Source organism: Cetorhinus maximus, chromosome 35, assembly GCF_964194155.1.
Source record: "Cetorhinus maximus chromosome 35, sCetMax3.hap1.1, whole genome shotgun sequence".
Taxonomy (NCBI): Eukaryota; Metazoa; Chordata; class Chondrichthyes; order Lamniformes; family Cetorhinidae; genus Cetorhinus; species Cetorhinus maximus.
The window spans coordinates 4,376,146-4,393,419 of NC_135913.1; the positions used below are offsets into that span (position 1 = coordinate 4,376,146).

The 17,274-nt window shown below is 42.8% G+C and overlaps 1 protein-coding gene across 1 annotated transcript in view; it reads left to right on the forward strand.

The window, feature by feature from the left end:
- LOC144671996 (NACHT, LRR and PYD domains-containing protein 3-like) overlaps window positions 1-17,274 on the forward strand; it is a 46,219-nt gene that overhangs the window by 14,796 nt on the left and 14,149 nt on the right. The window contains exons 5-10 of the mRNA XM_078533931.1: window positions 398-568; window positions 823-993; window positions 5,489-5,659; window positions 5,880-6,050; window positions 6,186-6,356; window positions 6,612-6,672. Of these exons, the coding sequence (XP_078390057.1) occupies window positions 398-568; window positions 823-993; window positions 5,489-5,659; window positions 5,880-6,050; window positions 6,186-6,356; window positions 6,612-6,672 (916 nt within the window). The remainder of the gene's footprint in view (window positions 1-397; window positions 569-822; window positions 994-5,488; window positions 5,660-5,879; window positions 6,051-6,185; window positions 6,357-6,611; window positions 6,673-17,274) is intronic.

Below are 17,274 nucleotides of genomic sequence, written 5' to 3' on the forward strand. Positions count from 1 at the left end.
AGTATTAATCAGCATTAGTATTATTCAGTACTGTATATTGTATTAAGTGCCAGCAATGGTGCCATTCATCCACGCTGCTCAGTAATATTAACGCCATTGGTAATTTTACTAATAAACACTGACTCTATTCTCATCAGTAATACCAATGCAAAATGATTATCAATTATATGAATTATCAAATTGGGTTGTGGAAATGGATAGAAGTTGGGATGCGAAGAAGACAGAATGATATTTCCTGATTATTATAAATACTCCAGGCATTCATACCTCTTGCGGTTGATGCAATTTAATATCTGGCAGACTATTCAACAGGTGATTGTTGTGATACGACCTATTCTGCTTCCTCGTCATGTTTAACCCTGAATTACGTTGTCTTTCTCTTTTGCTGACCCCCCAGGCTGGATAACAATGGCCTCACAGATGCTTGCTCTGAGGAATTCGCCTGCGCACTCAGCACAAACCAGTCGCTGAAATGTTTGAACATGCGTCAAAATAAACTGGGAGATTCAGCAATGAAACGACTGACTGTTGTTCTGAGGAATCCAGACTGCAAATTACAGGAGCTAGGGTAAATAGCAAATTGTGAAATTGTGGAATACAATATTCGTGGAATCAGCATTAATGCCATGAAAAATGGGCTTGAAAAGATGTTGCAAACGACCTTCCGAAAGGAAATTAGGCATATACATTAAATTCTAGTCTTGCCAGCTAAGCCCACATCCCACGGGCGAACAAAAAAAAAATGCTGTAACAGTAATCGTGATGTTGAACTACGTTTTGATTTACAAATATTACGACTTTTTCCCTCTCTCTGATCCCCAGCCTGGATGACAACGGTCTCACAGATTCTTGTGCTGAAGATCTCACCTCCGCTCTCAATTCAAACCAATCACTGACCGAGTTGCACCTGAGTAAAAATAATTTGGGAGCTCCAGGAATGAAAGTCTTGACTATGGTTTTGACAAACCCAGGCTGCAAAATACAGAAACTGCAGTAAGTGCCAAATTTGTGAGGTCATGTTTATAAAACCTGCATCATCTCTACGTTATCGGCATAACATCCAACATAACACCTCGCGCGGTGTTAGTTCTCCTCAGCCAATTCATGACCTACCCTTCGATTTTTGCATCTCACGAGGCCTTTCTATTACTTCGCCTCAATCATAGATAAGGGCATCTGTGATCACGCCTTTCTTTCTCTTACCACCCACATCCAATCGCTCACCAAACCCAATTCAATGAGCCTGCACCCTGGATTTTTCATTGACTGCCCTTTATGCCAACGCCCTGCATACGCAGTTCTAGCGTTTTACTCTATTGCGGCATTGCGACCGACACAGCACGAAGCAGCCAGGAGCAGAGATGATTATCGGGCAGTTAGTAGAAACGTTTTCCCATGAGTTTTTAAATATATTTTAAGCAAATGCAGACGATATAAGGGAACACGAGACAAGACTTGGTCTCAAAACCAGTAAAATAATAACATTGCGCCAAATAATGTGCACCCTACAGTTCACAATCTCGAGGAGGGTACTTAATGACGGTCTGATCAGGTGCCAGAGGACTGGAGAACAGCTAATGTGGTTCAGCTATTTAAGGAGCGCTGTAGAGATAAGGGAACTACAGACCAGTGAGTCTCAGGTCATTGGTCGGGAAACTATTGGACAAAATTCTGAAAGACATAATATATCAGCACTTGGAGAAGCAAGGTTTGATCAGGGATAGTCAGCATGGCTTTCTCAGAGGGAGGTCATGCTTAACGAATTTGATTGAATTTTTTGAGGAGGTGACCAGGTGTGTGGATGAGGGCAGTGCCGTTGATGTAGTTTACATGGATTTCAGCAAAACCTTTGACAAGGTCCCACATGGCAGACTTATAAAGAAGGCAAATGCACATGGGATATTGGGTAATTTGATAAGGTGGATTCAACAAAGGCTTAGTTGTAGGAGACAGATGATGATGACAGAAGGCTGCTTTAGTGACTGGAAGCCAGTATGCAGTGTCCAAGGATCTGTGCGGTTTCCCTATTTTTCGTCATTTATACAAGTGACATAGATGACTTTGTTGGGGTTAGGCTTTTGGGTGACATAAAGATAGGCCGGGTAGTTAACAGTGAGGTTGAGTGTCTTGGGCGTCAGTAAGATATAGACAGGATTGTCAAATGGGCAGATAAGTGGCAGTTGGAATTTAACCCTGATAAGTGTGAGTTGTTAAACTTTGGAAGGAATAACTTGAGAAGGAAGTATTCCATGAATGGCATGACACTAGGAAGATCTGAGGAACAAAGGGACCTTGGCGTGTGTGTCCATAGATCTCTGAAGGCGGGGAGGGGGGATGTTAGTTGGTGAAAACGGCATTTGGGACACTTGCCTTTATCAATCGAGTTATAGATTACAAAAGTAGGGAGACCATGGTGGAGTTGTCTAGAACCTTGGTGAGGCCACAGCTGGAGTACTGTGTGCAGTTCTGGTCACTACATTATCGGAAGGATGTGACTGCACTTGAGGGGATGCAGACGAGATTCGCCAGGATGTTGCCTGGGATGAAACATTTCAGTTATGAAGAGAGGTTGGATATATTTGGGTTGTTTTCGTAGGAGCATGGAAGACTGAGGGACGACCTGCTCGAGGTGTACAAGATTAGAAGAATACTTCCTTAGTTGAATGGTCAGTCTCAAGGGAACATAAGTTCAAGGTGAGGGGCAGGGTGCTTATGGAGGATGTGAGGAAAAACTCTTTGATCCAGTGGGTGGTGACAGTCTGGAATGCGCTGCCTGGGGGAGTCGTGGAGGCCGGTTGCCTCACATCCTTTAAAACGTACCTCGATGAGCACTTGGCAGTCATAACATTCAAGGCTATGTGCCAAGTGCTGGTAAATGGGAGCTGCGCCCGCCGCTCTGATTGGCATAATCACATCGCTCAAACTGCCATACGAACTTACTATTGGTCAATGTGGGCGCTGATCATATCCATGTTCGCAACAACCAGTCTCCGAATTTTGCGGACCCTGTATCATGCTGGGCGTTGCGAAGTGACGTCATCGGTTCTCTGCGTGTGCGCGGACCCGTGCGCTGTCGCCGGAGCGTATAGATGACAATCTTTCGCGGCCATCTTGCTGCTGGCCGAAGACGCAGTGTATTTGATTTCTCAGATAAAATGTAGATTCACAACTTTTGCCCTTCGGTTCTCCATTTCATATATTATTTCAACAGTAGCTACGAGGCTGCCTAAATCACATTTGCAACTCTGCTTCCGTGCCCTTGTCCCCAGTAGGCTCCATGCTGTCCCCACCATTGTCGATTTGTTGCTTTGGCCCAATTCTCGGATCCCTTGAGTTGAAGTAACAGAGATTTAAACATTGACAACAGGCAACTGCTTGAGCTAGCCTACCCAGATTCGTTGGTCCACATAATGTACTGCCAGCTCCAACTCTCCTACTTAAGCTGTTCAATATTTCAGGACAATTCTGCTGTGCAAAAATAACTCATCTGTTCTCTTCACCGTGGACAAATAGCTTTCCTGATCCCTTCTCCCTTTCCATCTACATACTCATCTCCAGCAACAAATAAGGGACTTTCGAAGGCTAATTCGCACTCGCCTTATCCCACTGGATCAAGCTCCTTCCACGGAGCCCTTGTCTTAGCCCTTAACTCGTCGCTGCCTCTAATTTGTCTATTGTCTCCAGTAATACTATCTCTGAGCTCAACTTACCGTGAGACCCAGTCCCTGCTATCTCATTTGCACTGATCTCAAAATCACCAATCTGCCATTCCTCTTCATCAAGCTAACTGATCTGTAAACAGTTCCCTCTATTCAGGTACTGCCTCGCCCATTCAACTTTGTTATATACCTCTTACAAACAAATATCTTTGGCCACCTCCGCATTTGAAAACTGCTACAGCATCTCCAGCCTCCCGTTCCTATACAAAGCCCTTGACTGTCTTTCCGCCTCCCCAATCAATAGTTTTCTTCCCCAAAGTTCCCTCTTGGACACCTTGAACCAGGTTTCTCTGCACGCCGCAGTATGGAAAGAGCCTTTATCCAAATCCCAAATGGCATTTCATATTGCCATGTTGAACTATCCCCTTTTCATCCCCCTTGGCCTCTCTGCAGCTTTTTGCTCGGTTGACCATCCTATCTTCCTGTAAGTTTTCGTCTCTCTCATACAGCTCGATGTATATAGCCTTTTCCGATCCTGCCACAGCCAGAGCATGGGCTCCAATTCCACATTGCCCCAATTCTGTTCCGTTGTCTTGCACCCCGCCCTCCCAGCAGAAGCACCACACCTTGGATCCAAGGTTGGGCGTTTCCTATTTCTCATCCTCATGCTATTCCTCCGCGTCATTAGTAAATATTGTGCTCTAAATCATCAACAGCTCAATCGGGTTCTCCTTTGCCGCTGTTTTTTTTTTAAATTTAATGCTGCTTCTCCAGACACTCAGAAAATCAACAGTGCTTTCAGTTAACACCACACTCTCGTTCGGTGACTTATTGATTCCATAACCCTTTTTCATGATAATCCGGGGAAGAAGCAGACCATTCACAATATTGGCCGCATTTTTGACCATTATCTGCGATTTTGTATTTTATTCATTCATGGGGTGTGGGCATCTCTGATTAGGTCAACATTTATTGTCCATCCCTAATTGCCCGTCCTTAATTGCCCTTCTTTTCAGGGCTTTTAAGAATCAACCACATTACTGCGGGTCTGAAGTCACATATAGGCCACATCAGGTAAGGACAGCAGATTTCCGCCCGTACAGAACCATTTTAACTCCATATTCATTTTACCTCTATATCCATCACTAAGACACGATATTCCACAGCTGGAACATCTTCCGACACTGTCCCAGCCGCGGCCCATCTGCTGCTGAGACCATGGCCATTGTATTACATTGCATTGTGTGGACTATTTCAGAGGTTTCTTGGGCGTTCGTTCGCCGTATTCCCTCAATAACTTCAGATCTTCGGAAACTCTGCTGCATGCTATGAAACTTGCACCAAGTTTCTTTCAACCATAACCGCTGCACTCCCCAGCTCACATTTGATTCGCATTTAAATCCCGACATGACCCTAGCATTTCGTATCTACCCAATCCATTGCAGCTCTTCTTGTTCTTTGCAATCCCCCAACTGTGACCTATTGCTTGTCTCAGATTTCCTTTGTTCAACCATTGCGTGCCGTACATACAGCTCAGGGATTCCCTCATTAAACCACTCCGGATCCCCATTTCTGTGCTTTAAGACACTTGTTGAACTTTTTTCCTGGATGGAATGGAAACATTTTGATTTGGTTCTGTATCGCGTTTCGCCTGATAGTCACATGTGCAGCACTTCGGTTTGCTTTACAATTTTAAACGAGCTATGTAAATGCAATTTGCATTTCTTCAACAGCCCGCGCTGTAGATTTTCATCACTGTCAGTAATATTGTTATTAATAGTCACTGTATATTGACACTTACTGCAGCAATATTTTTCTTTCATCCTCAGGATGGATAATAACGGTCTCACAGGTACATGCACCGAATATCTATCGTCCACTCTCAGTGCAAATCATTCACTGACGGAACTGAATCTGGATAATAACCAACTGGGAGATTCTGGAGTTAAACTGCTGTTTATGGCTTTGAAGAACCCAAACTGCAAAATACAGAAACTCTAGTAAGTGCCAGGCTGTGTGAGTTTCTGTTTATAATAACTGGATGACTGACAATGAACATTATTAGTATAATTAATAAATAGTGTTATTATCTGTGCTACACACAGTTTTATTTCTGAACATTGCATTAGTAATAATAATAATACATACATGCATACATACATGCATACATACATGTATACTGGTATGTATGTTAATGCCTATTTTCTCTTTGATCTCAAGTTTATGGAATAATGGCCTCACAGATTCCTGTGCTACGGATCTCTCCTCTACTCTCAGTACAAACCAATCACTGATGGTTCTGAACCTGGGTAATAATAAACTGGGAGATTCAGGAGTGAAACTATTGTCTGAAGTCCTGAGGAACCCGGACTCGAAAATACAGGAATTACGGTAATTAACATTTTGTGTGAAATAGTGTTAATAATAAATGGATGTCTGACATTATACATTATCATTCAATATCCGCAATAGTATTTTCGATAAACACCGTGACTCCTGTTTGTATTTTGCCTCCCTGATCTCCAGGCTCTGGAACAACCATCTCACAGATTCTTCTGCTGAAGATCTTGCTTCTGTCCTAAGGACAAACAGGTCACTAACGGTTCTGAACTTGGGAAAAAATAGACTTGGAGATTCAGGAGTGAAAGCACTGTCATTGGCTCTGAAGGGGTCGCCCTGTAAATTACAGGAGCTACAGTAAGTAAAGATTTTCGCTGAATATCTGACACCGAATATTACTACTGGTATCAATGATAGGATTATTAATACTTATTTAATAATTAATATTATTATCAGTCATGTCAGTTGCTGCTGACTTTGATTATGCACACGCTCTGATTCACAGACTATCGAATGTTGGAATAACAGATTGCTGCACTGAAGACCTCACGTCGGCTCTCATTACATTTGGGTCATTGATAGCTTTGTCATTGGGATCAAACTGCTTCACAGACCAATCTGTCCCCTCACTCCGCCGCCTCATACAGAAATGCAGGAGCCTGGAGCAGAGTCGGTGAGTGTTTGAATTCATGTTTTAATGTACTAACTAAAATATTAATAGTGTCAGTCACTTGTATGATGTTTTTTTACCTGAAATTATTATTTATTATAATCTATCGTCACCCTGCTATTAACATGATTGTTCATTCTGTTCATTTCCTGTTCAACCATCAATCTCTTTCAGACTGAATTGGAATCACTTCAGTTCAACGGGACAGAGTGGGTTGAATTCCCTGCGGGCATCCAGAGCTAGACTGAATTTGATTGTGTGAATATTTTAACTTATATCTGAATTAGTAAGATTGAAAGCAAGTGAATTCAATGTCACCCATTTGGATCCATGGCGGAGACGCCTTATGTGAGGATGATGTTTGTTGGGATGCCTGTTTCTTGAATGTTCAACACTTCAGGATCTCAGATGCTGGGACTTGGTTTCTTCAAGCGATCTGTGTTTAGAGACGTGTGCTGATCCTGTTACAGCCACTGCTTATTGCCACATACAACATACCGAGCTCTGTTTGTTGGAAATTTGAACATGTCTGGAACCTATTCCACTCATTTGAATTGTTGAACGCTAAAGTCATGTTTCGTTTTTATGAATATTGCCGTAGTTTAAAAACATAGAACACTGATCCCGCTCACAGGCCTTACACAGAACTGTTCAGTGATGAGGTCCCCTGAAACAGATCAATTCTACACATAGATGCAAAATACGAACCCCACTTCAAACTATGAATAACCTGCTGATTATAGTCAAAGTCCTAGGATACTTGGAAGCTTTGGAAGGGCGTAACGCCGAGCCCCTTCAGTAAAGGCTGCAATCTAGACAGTGTCAACGTACTGTAGACTCCCAGACCTTGATCTCTCCCTCTATATTCAAGCCAGTGATGCCCTTTAATGTCTCTGTCTCCTCTATTTTAACCTGTGAATCTCCCTTTGCTGTTTTCTTGATCTCTTCCACTGCATTTATTGTCGTCTTCTCCACCTGTATCTCGCCCTTCTCCCCTACCGCTGCTTCGCTATTTCTCTCCCTATCTTCTTCCTCTATATCCTTCACTTCCTCTCCCTCTTTCTCTGCTTCTGTGTATATCCTTATCACTGAATTATGTTCTCATTCTTTCACGGGCCCTATCTCTCTCTATGTCTTATTTGTCTCATTTAATTTTGATTGAAACACACTCAGAAATATTTCTGATTCATCATTTTAAACTAAAACAACGACAAGCCCCATTCCTGTGGCCTATTTTTAACTATATTGCATCTTAAATTAATAGATGGGAATGCGTTAAGATAAGCTAAATTCCCCAATTCTAATATTTTTAGGTCTGTATGCATGAGCATGAGATGAAAGTGTGTTTTCGATTTAGACATTTCTGCATTTTGAAACTTCCAGTTATCTTAACAGTGTCATGAATTGGGATTGCTCAATGGAGAAGGGGATTTTATTCAGCAGAATAGCAGACTTAGGCTTTACACACCACATGTGCAAGTAAACGTTCCAAAATGGTGAAATAGTTTAAAATTGCCTGACAAGCAGCACACACTTCCACAAACACATGAATAAACAGGAGATGCAAAGTGAAACACAAATGGAGATCTCGTCATTATATTTAGGGTTATTTTTATGGTTTCTATCTCTTTTTTTCTCTTTGACCGTTTCTCAAAGAACACTTTTCTCAGTCCATCCTGCAATAATTGCAATGATTCAATTTCGCCATTTATTGTCCCATCAGAAATTTATCTTTTTTAACTCAACTCTCAATCTCTACACTGTTTTTTTGCAACCCATCGCTACACAATAATTCTGTCACTCCTTAATTCCACAGTGTCCCGGGAACACCACAACCCTAAGTAAACCTTTAACTAATGCGTTGTCATGACAGACATAGGAACAAGGGTCGACCATAAAGGCCCTCAAGCCATCGCCGTTATTCACTTAGGTCATGGCATTCGCTATCTTAACTCGATTTATTCTCCTTTATATGATAACATTTTCAACACCTCGAACAAATGTTAATGAATATCAATTTTCAACTGTTCAATGGACCTTACATCAGCAGCTTTTTGGGAAGAGAGTATTACAGATTTCCATACTATTTGTGTGAAGATGTTTGGTTTTTATTACCGGGAACCATCCCTGAACTGATAAATTGTACTTTTAAAAGTTATGTCTCCTTGTTCTGGAGTCTCCCGGCAGAAGAAATTACTTATGTTTATCGGCTCTAGCAAACCGATATGATCTTAAACACTTCAATTAAGTCATCCATTGATCACCAAAACTCTTGTTGAATCAAGTCACGTCTGTGCACCCTTTTCTCTTATTTGGAATTATAATATTATACCAGGCAGAAGCATATTATTCGGCCTATCGTCACTGTGCGGATATTAGAACGAGCTGCCAATGCATTGCACCTCTCAGCTTTTTCCAAATAACATGAAAATCTGTCCCGCCCAAGTGCAGGCATTATTTGCTTTTGGAATTCATCTAGAAATCTGCTTACACCACGTTTTTAAATGGTGCGCCTGAGTACTTGACCTACTTCTATGCGAAAAATAGCCTCCTCGTTTCCAATTTAGCACTTCTGCCAATTACTTTAAATGTAATTAAAGACCCATGTGTCGGAGAAAACAATTTCTCCCTATTCGTGCTGTATGAAAAAGAAATCGGTGGTATAATAGTCATGTCGCTGGATTCGTAATCCAGCGGCCCTGTCTAATGGCCATGGGTTCAAGGCCCGCCATGTCATCTATTGGAATGTAAATGACAAAACGTGGAATTGATAGCATGTCTCAGTAATGGTGACCATGAAGCTATCGTAGATTTTTAAGAAACACTTGTTTCACTGATGTCGTTTAAGAAAGGGAACTCGTATCCCTACCTGACCAGGCCTGCATGCAACTCGATATCCACAGTGCTGTTGTTGACTCTGAACTGCCCTTTCAAATGACAATCAGTTCAAAGGTAAAATGCTGACCTTGCCAGCGATTATCATGCCTCATGAATGTATGCAAAACATAACAACTTTGCACAGAAGCTAATCGGTCGTAGGAACAAGGCACCGTTTGTATAATAAAGGCAAAATGCTGCGGATGTTGGAAATCCGATAAAAAACGAAAGTGCTGAAAATACTCAACAGGCCTGGCAGCATTAGTTGAGAGATAACCAGACTTAACGATTCCAGTCGGATATGAATCTTCTCCGACGTGAAGGTAGACATGTGATAGGAACAGAAACTAGTCTTCCAGTTAGTCACATTATAGCCTTTTGCGCTCAAACCTCAATTTAGCAGTTCATCTCATGAACTCTGTTCTTCATGGCTTCATGAAGGGGAAATAGTGCCTGACAAATATATTACAATTCTTTGAGGAGGTAATTAAAAGGATAGATAAAGGGGATCCAGTAAATGTAATATATTCGGATTTCCAAAGGCGTTCAATAAGGTACCGCACGTAAGCCTACTTAATAAAATAGAGCCCGTGGTTTTGGAGGTAGTATCTTCCGCGTGGATCCAAGAGTGGCTAACTAATAGAGCTAACAGAGAGTTTGGATAAGGGGGGAATTTTCAGGAAGGCAATCTGTAACTAGTGGAGTGTTACAGGGATCAGTGTGGGTGCCTCAATTATTTACAATTTGTATTAATGACTTAGATAAGGGAAGTGAATGTATTATCGCAAAATTTGTGGGTGATAAAAAATATTTGGGAAGCAAGTGGTGAGGATGACAGAAAGAATCTACAGTGTGATATATGGGCAAAAAAGTGGCAAATGCATATAATGTGGCAAAATGTGAGATTAGGTACTTTGGCAGGGAGAAGATGCTGAATATTATTTGAATGGAGAAAGACTGCAGATGGCTGCAGTACAGAGGGAGTTGGAAGCCCTTGAATACTGAAAAAAAGCTATCATTCAAGTTCAATAGATAATAGAGAAGGAACATAGAATTACCTTTATTTCAAAGGTAATTGACTATAAAAAGAGGGAAGTCTTACTAAAACTATAGAAGATACTAGTAAGATCACATCTAGAAAACTGCGAACAGTTTTGGTCCCCTTATCCAAGGAAATATATAGTGGCATTGGGGGCAGTCCAGAAACAGTTCACTAGGCTGATTCCGAGATACTTTCTAGTGAGGACAGGTTAAGTAGTTTTGGCCGGTACTCATTGGAGCTTAGAAGGTTGAGGGCGACCTTTTTGAAACATATAAGATTCTTCGAATTTCTTCTCTCAGGGGTTAATTGATACATGCACTTCCTTAACACAGAGGGCTGTAAAACGTGGGTCGTTAAGTATATTCAAAGAGGAGATTGACATATTTTTAATCAGTAAGGTAATCAAGGATTCCGGGGAAAAGGCAGGAAGGCGGAGTTCAGGATTATCAGATCAGACATTAATTGGCGGAGCAACTCTATGGGCCGAATGGCCTATTTCTGCTCCTATGTCTTATGGTCTTACGGTTCTTTGCCATTTGGTCACACGCCCACCCGTTCAACCACTCACCCACGCAGTCACCCCCACAACCACTCACTTACTCATCCACTCACCTACTCACACGCCCACTTAACCCCACCCACTCACCAAACCACGAACCCACCCACTCATCGAGCTATACACTTACCCACACACCTACTCATACATCTACTCAACCATCCACTCAATGGGCCAGTCACATGCGCACCCAATCAATCAGCCACTCACCCAGGCACTCACACACTCAAACAGCCTTCAATTTCGATGGGTCAAAGCCCTGGAACTACAGCGGTTCAAGAAGGCAGCTCACAACTACCCTCTCAAGAGCCATTAAGGATGGGCAATAAATGCTGGCCCAGCGATTGGCGTTGGGGAAGGGGGGGCGCGGTTGGTGGCTGGGGGATGGGGTGGGGGTGGGGGCTGGGGGTTTGGGGTGAGGGTGGGTGGGATGGAGGGTTGTAGGGTGGGGGGGATGTGGGCTGGGTGGAGAGGGGAGATGGAGGGGAAGGGGGTGAGGGTTTGGGGGCAAGGCGGGGTGGGAAGGCTTCAATGTCCATCACCAAGAGTGGTTTGGTAGCATCACTGCTGACCAAGCTGGGAGAGTCCTAAATGACATAGCTGCTAGGCAGGTGATGAGGGAACCAAAAAGAGGGAGAAACATAATTGACCTCGCCCTCACCAACCTGCTAAGACAGCATCGGTAGGAGTGACCACTACGAAGTCCTATGTTCATATTGAGCATACCTTCCATCATGTTGTGTGGCACTGCCAACGTGCTAAGTGGGATAGATTACGAATTGATACAGCAACTCAAGGCTGGGCAACCATGAGGCGCTCTGGGCCATCAGCAGGTGCATAATTGTAAACGAACACAATCTGTAACCTCATGGCCTGGTATATCCACAACTCTACCATTACCATCAAGTCAGGGGATCAACACTGGTTCAATGAAAAGTGCAAGAGTGCATGCCAGGAGCAGCATCAGGTATTCCTAAAAATGAGGTCTCAACCTGGTGAAGCTATAACATGGGACGACTTGCGTGCCAAGCAGCAGAAGCAGCAAATGATAGAGAGCAATGTGATCGCACAACCAAAGGATCAGATCTAAGCTCTCGAGTTCTGCCAGATCCAGCCATGTACGGCGGTGGACAATGAAACAAAAGATTGGAGGGGGAGGCTCCACAGATATCCCTATCTTCAATGGTGGAGGAGCCCAGCACGTTAATGCAAAAGGTAAAGCTGAAGGACTTGCTCCGATCTTCTGCCAGAAATGCCGAGGGGATAATCCGTCTCGGCCTTCTCTGGAGGATGCCAGCATCACAGATGCCAGACTTCAGCCCATTCCATTCACTCCACTTGATATCAAGAAACAGCTGAAAACATTGGTTACTGCAAAGGCTATGGGTCCGACAATATCCCTGCAAAAGTGCTGAAGACTTGTGCTCCAGAACAAGCTCTTCCTGTACAGCTACAACACTGGCAACTACCCAAATATATGGAAAATTGCCCAATCCTGTCCTACAGACCAAAAGGGGGACAAATCCAATCTGGGCAATTGCTCCCCCATCAGTCTACTGACGATCATCAGTAAAGTGATGGAAGGAGCCATCAACAGTGCTATCAAGTGGCATTTGTTTATCAATAACCTTCTCACAGGCTCCCATTTTGGGTTCACCAAGTCCACGCAGCTCCTGACCTCATTATAGCCTTTGTTCAAACATGGAAAAAAACAGCTGAACTCCAGAGTTGAGGCGAAAGTGACTGTCCTTGGCAACAAGGCCGCATTTGACCGAGTGTGGCACCAAGGATCCCTAGTAAAACTGCAGTCAATGTGAATTAGGAAGAAAACTCTCGGCTGGTTGGAGTGATACCTAGCAAAAAAGAAGATGATTGTGCTGGTTGGAGGTCAGCCCTATCGGCTCCAGGAAATCATTGCACAAGTTCCATCGGGTACTGTCCTGGACGCAACCATCTTCAGCAGCTTCATCAAAGACCTTCCCTTTATCATAACGTCAGAAGTGATGATTGATGATGATTACAGCGATATAAAGTGATGCTTCGATGATGGCTGCACAATGCTCAAGCTGATGCTGTCTGTGGCTAAATGCAGCAACTTGTTGTGGGCAACTTCCAGACTTGGTCTAAGTGGCAAGTAACATTCGCACCACACAAGTGCCAGGGAATGACCATCCCCAACAAAAGATAATCTAACCTATCGACCCGTGACATTCAATGACATTAGTGTCGCCGATTCGCCCACTATCATCATCCTGTGTGTTACCATTGACCAATAGCTGAATTGGGCTAGCCATATAAATACTGTGGCTACAAAAGCCTGTCAGAGGCTAGGAATTCTGAGGCGAGTAACTCACTTATTGACGCCCCAAAGCGTGTTCACCATCTGCAAGGCGCAAGTTAGGCATGTGTTGGAATAGTCTCCACTTGCCTCGATGAGTGCAGCCCCAATAAACCTCAAAAGGTTTTACACCATCTAGGACAAAGCAGCCCACTTGATTGGCACCCCTTCAACAAATATTCACTTCCTCCACCAGCGACAAACTGTGGCAGTAGAGAGTACCATCTGCAAGAAGCACTGAATGAAATCAGCAAGACTCCTTAAGCAACGCCTGCCAAAGACATAACAGCTACCATCTAGAAGGACAAGGGCAGCAGATACATGGGAACACCATCACCTGGAAGTCCCCCTCCAAGCCACTCACCACCCTGACATGGAAATATATCGCCGCTCCTTAACTGTCGCTCGGTGAAAATCCTGGAACTCCCTTCCTAACAACACTCTGGCTGCATCTACACCACATGGACTGCAGCAGTTCAAGAAGGTAGCTTACCACCATCTTCTCAAGTATAATTAAGGATTGTCATTAAATGCTTGCCTAGACAGCGAAGCCCACATCGTTGAATGAATAGATGAATTTTCAAAACTCATGCATGCCTTTATTTCCTTAATTCTCCTGGCTGGCCTCTATCTTCATCCCTGTAAACTGATTTCCTAGCTCACAGCAAGTTCTCAATGGACACCTCCCCGTGTCCATTGTTTCCCGGTTCATCAACATCTCTGTTTTAAAATTCTCAACCTCAAGCTACAATGTCACCTTGGCCTCAGACGCCTTTCTTATCTAAACACCTCCAGCCTCTACAGTACTCCCGATCTCGTTCAACGTTTACAGATTCTTCAACCCTCCCAATATCCGGCAACACACTGCAGCCAATACAACCCTCTTTACCTCTGTAAAATCTTTCCTTACTTACAATCCATGCTCTTTTTGCGACCTCTTATTCATTAAACGTTCCTTATCTCTCTAATTTCCTCCAAATCGTATTACCCCCTGCAATCTATGTTACGTCTTCCAACCCTGCAAACCTACCTAGCTCTGTCACCTTCCCCACCCCTCCAACTCTCCTTATCTCTGTGAACATCGCCAGCCCTACAATCCTCAGAGATCTCTGCGACCCTCCAAAGTTGGCCTCTTTTGGGACCACCTCCTGATTTAAATTGTTCCACCAAAAACAAATTGCTTGATGCTAGAAGTCTAAAATAAAATTAGAAAATGCTAGAAACACACAGCAGGCCTGGCAACATCTATGGAGAAGGAAGTCGTTATTTTCGACAAACGTCACAATTAGTACAATCCATTGATTACCGCCTAAACAATTGAAAATAATTTACAACGTCACTCCTATTGTTATTGGTTACCGTGTCCAATTTTATAGGTAATCAGAACTTTATTAACCTGTGCATTGGTTATCATGTCCAACGTGAAACCAACTGAATCTTTATTTCAATGTGTGCTAGCTGCAAGGCAAATTTAACAAATAACCATCAATGAGTTCGCCCTATACAATTTCACAATTAACTGCAACTGCATTCCTCATACATTAGTTATCAAGCACAATAAACAACCAGTGCGAGTTTATAAATCGCGCAATATGTAAGGATAATTTAACAAATAACAATAAATGTATTCTTCTCTATTTAGAAACTAATTCCAATTAAACAAGTAATTGAAAAAATATCTTCCTGTGTGTTGGTTATCATGCAGAAGTAAATAATTAACGATAACTTTATTTCTGGCTTAATGGTTATCAAGGCTAATATAACAACTAAATACAAGTGCATCCACATGTGTATTAGTTATACAGGAACCTGAACTTTATAAATAGGGGAATAGTGTGCAGATCCAAAATGTAACTACCTGCCTTTTTAACATGTCAAATGTTGTAATTAACTGCAATTCCCTTATCTCTTGGCTAGATATGGTGTCCAATATAACTGCCGCTCTGCTCACCATACACTCGTTATAACGACTGAGTTAAACAATTGACTTCTTCCACGAATTGCCATCGATATGTTTCCCCTTCACTTGCTAATCAGGCCACTGAATATGGAATTGTTCAAGAACAGAAGGAAGTCTTTCGAACTCATCTTTTCAACGGAGGATCTCTGCAGGAACAATTCACCTCGTGCCACGCCTCTGCTTTTTCCCCGTAGCCTTACGCATTTTTACTATTCAGATAATGAACCTTTTTGAATGTCGCCATTGAATATGCCTCTAACCCATTTTCAGGCAGCGTATTCCAGGTCCTAAACATTTAATGTGTATGTTTACTTTTCCCCTAATGCTGTTATTGCTACTTTTTCCAGTTATCTTAAATCTGTGCCGCTTGGTTCTCCATACTGTCATCAAAGGGAAAAATGTTCCTCCCTCTCTGCTCTCTCGAGACCAAAACTTATTTTCAAATATCCTCTCAGCCCATTTCCTCCAATGGAAACAGCCCCAAATTACCTCATCTCTCTATATAGTTGAAGTTCCTCACTCCTGGAACCATTCCCATGAATCATTTCTATGCCCTCTCTAGTGTCTTAACATGATTCCGAAAGTGTGCTGCCCAGTGCTTTATCCGGCTTTGACGGAACCCCAACCACGTTGCATTATTTACAATTTATTGAAATTCCTTATTCATAAAGCCCACGATGCCGTATTGGTTTATTATGCAGTGCCTCAATCTGTCCTGCTATCTTCCATGATTTGGTTACATATCAGCTTCCTCTGATGCTGCACAATTTCTTGCATGCTGTCTCGCTTCGTTCACCCTTCTCTCTGTCTCACCCCCACTCTCCGTACCTCTGATTATCTGTCCCGCTCTCACACTCTATCTTCTTCTCTGTCTGTCCCTCACTCTTTGTCCCTCTAACTCTCTGTACCTTCCTTATTACCTACATCACCCTCACTCTATTATCCTTGTGTCTGTGTGTGTGTGTGTGTGTGTGTGTATGTATGTGTGTGTGTGTGGTTGTGTGTTTCCACACCCCACACTTCTCGGCCTTAGCCTCCCTCAGTCTCTCTCTCTCTCTCTCTCTCTCAGCCTTCCTCTCTCTGTGTCCTTCCTTTCATTCTGTCTGTTTCTCTCTTCCTACCTATCTTTCTTTCTCTTTCTCGTTCTATCTGCCTGCCACTCTTTCTATGTATCTATATGTTCCTCTCATTCTATCGGCCTCTCTCTCCCTCTCCCTATCTACCTATCCATTTATCTACCTATCTATATACCTATCTAACTATTTATCAATCATTCTATCTATCTATCCGTCTATGCATCTATCCATCTCCTTTTCAGTTTCAATGTTTCTATCCATAGATCTCTCTGTTGTTCTATCTGGATGGAGTACGAGAAAGGGAGGCATATGTACAGGTAGCTTTATTTCCTATCGCACCCCGTGCTCGACACCATGAGTGTTTGAATGGAGATTTTTGACGAGGATATATTTTCCATGTCAACCCATGATCTACCTAGCCTCAACGTGTTGAGGGAGCGGCTTAGATGAGTATTTGTTCTGCATTTCTGGAAATGAGAAGAATAATGAGTTCTCAGCATATTATTGAGAATTAGGGGAGGGGGCCTTGTCTCAAAATGTAAAAATGTTCCAAAGAAAACATTCAAAAGTGACAATAGGGAACACTTTTGCACATCAAGAGTGGTAGAAGCTTTCACGGAGCTTCGACGAATGTCTTCTCACTTTCCTCTCACCCAGTAGTGAATTTCAGATAGGCGAACTGATAATGAAGATATAGTTCAGTGGTTACGGAAGGTGTTCGTGAGATACAGATATATGCTCAGCTCCCTCTGTTCC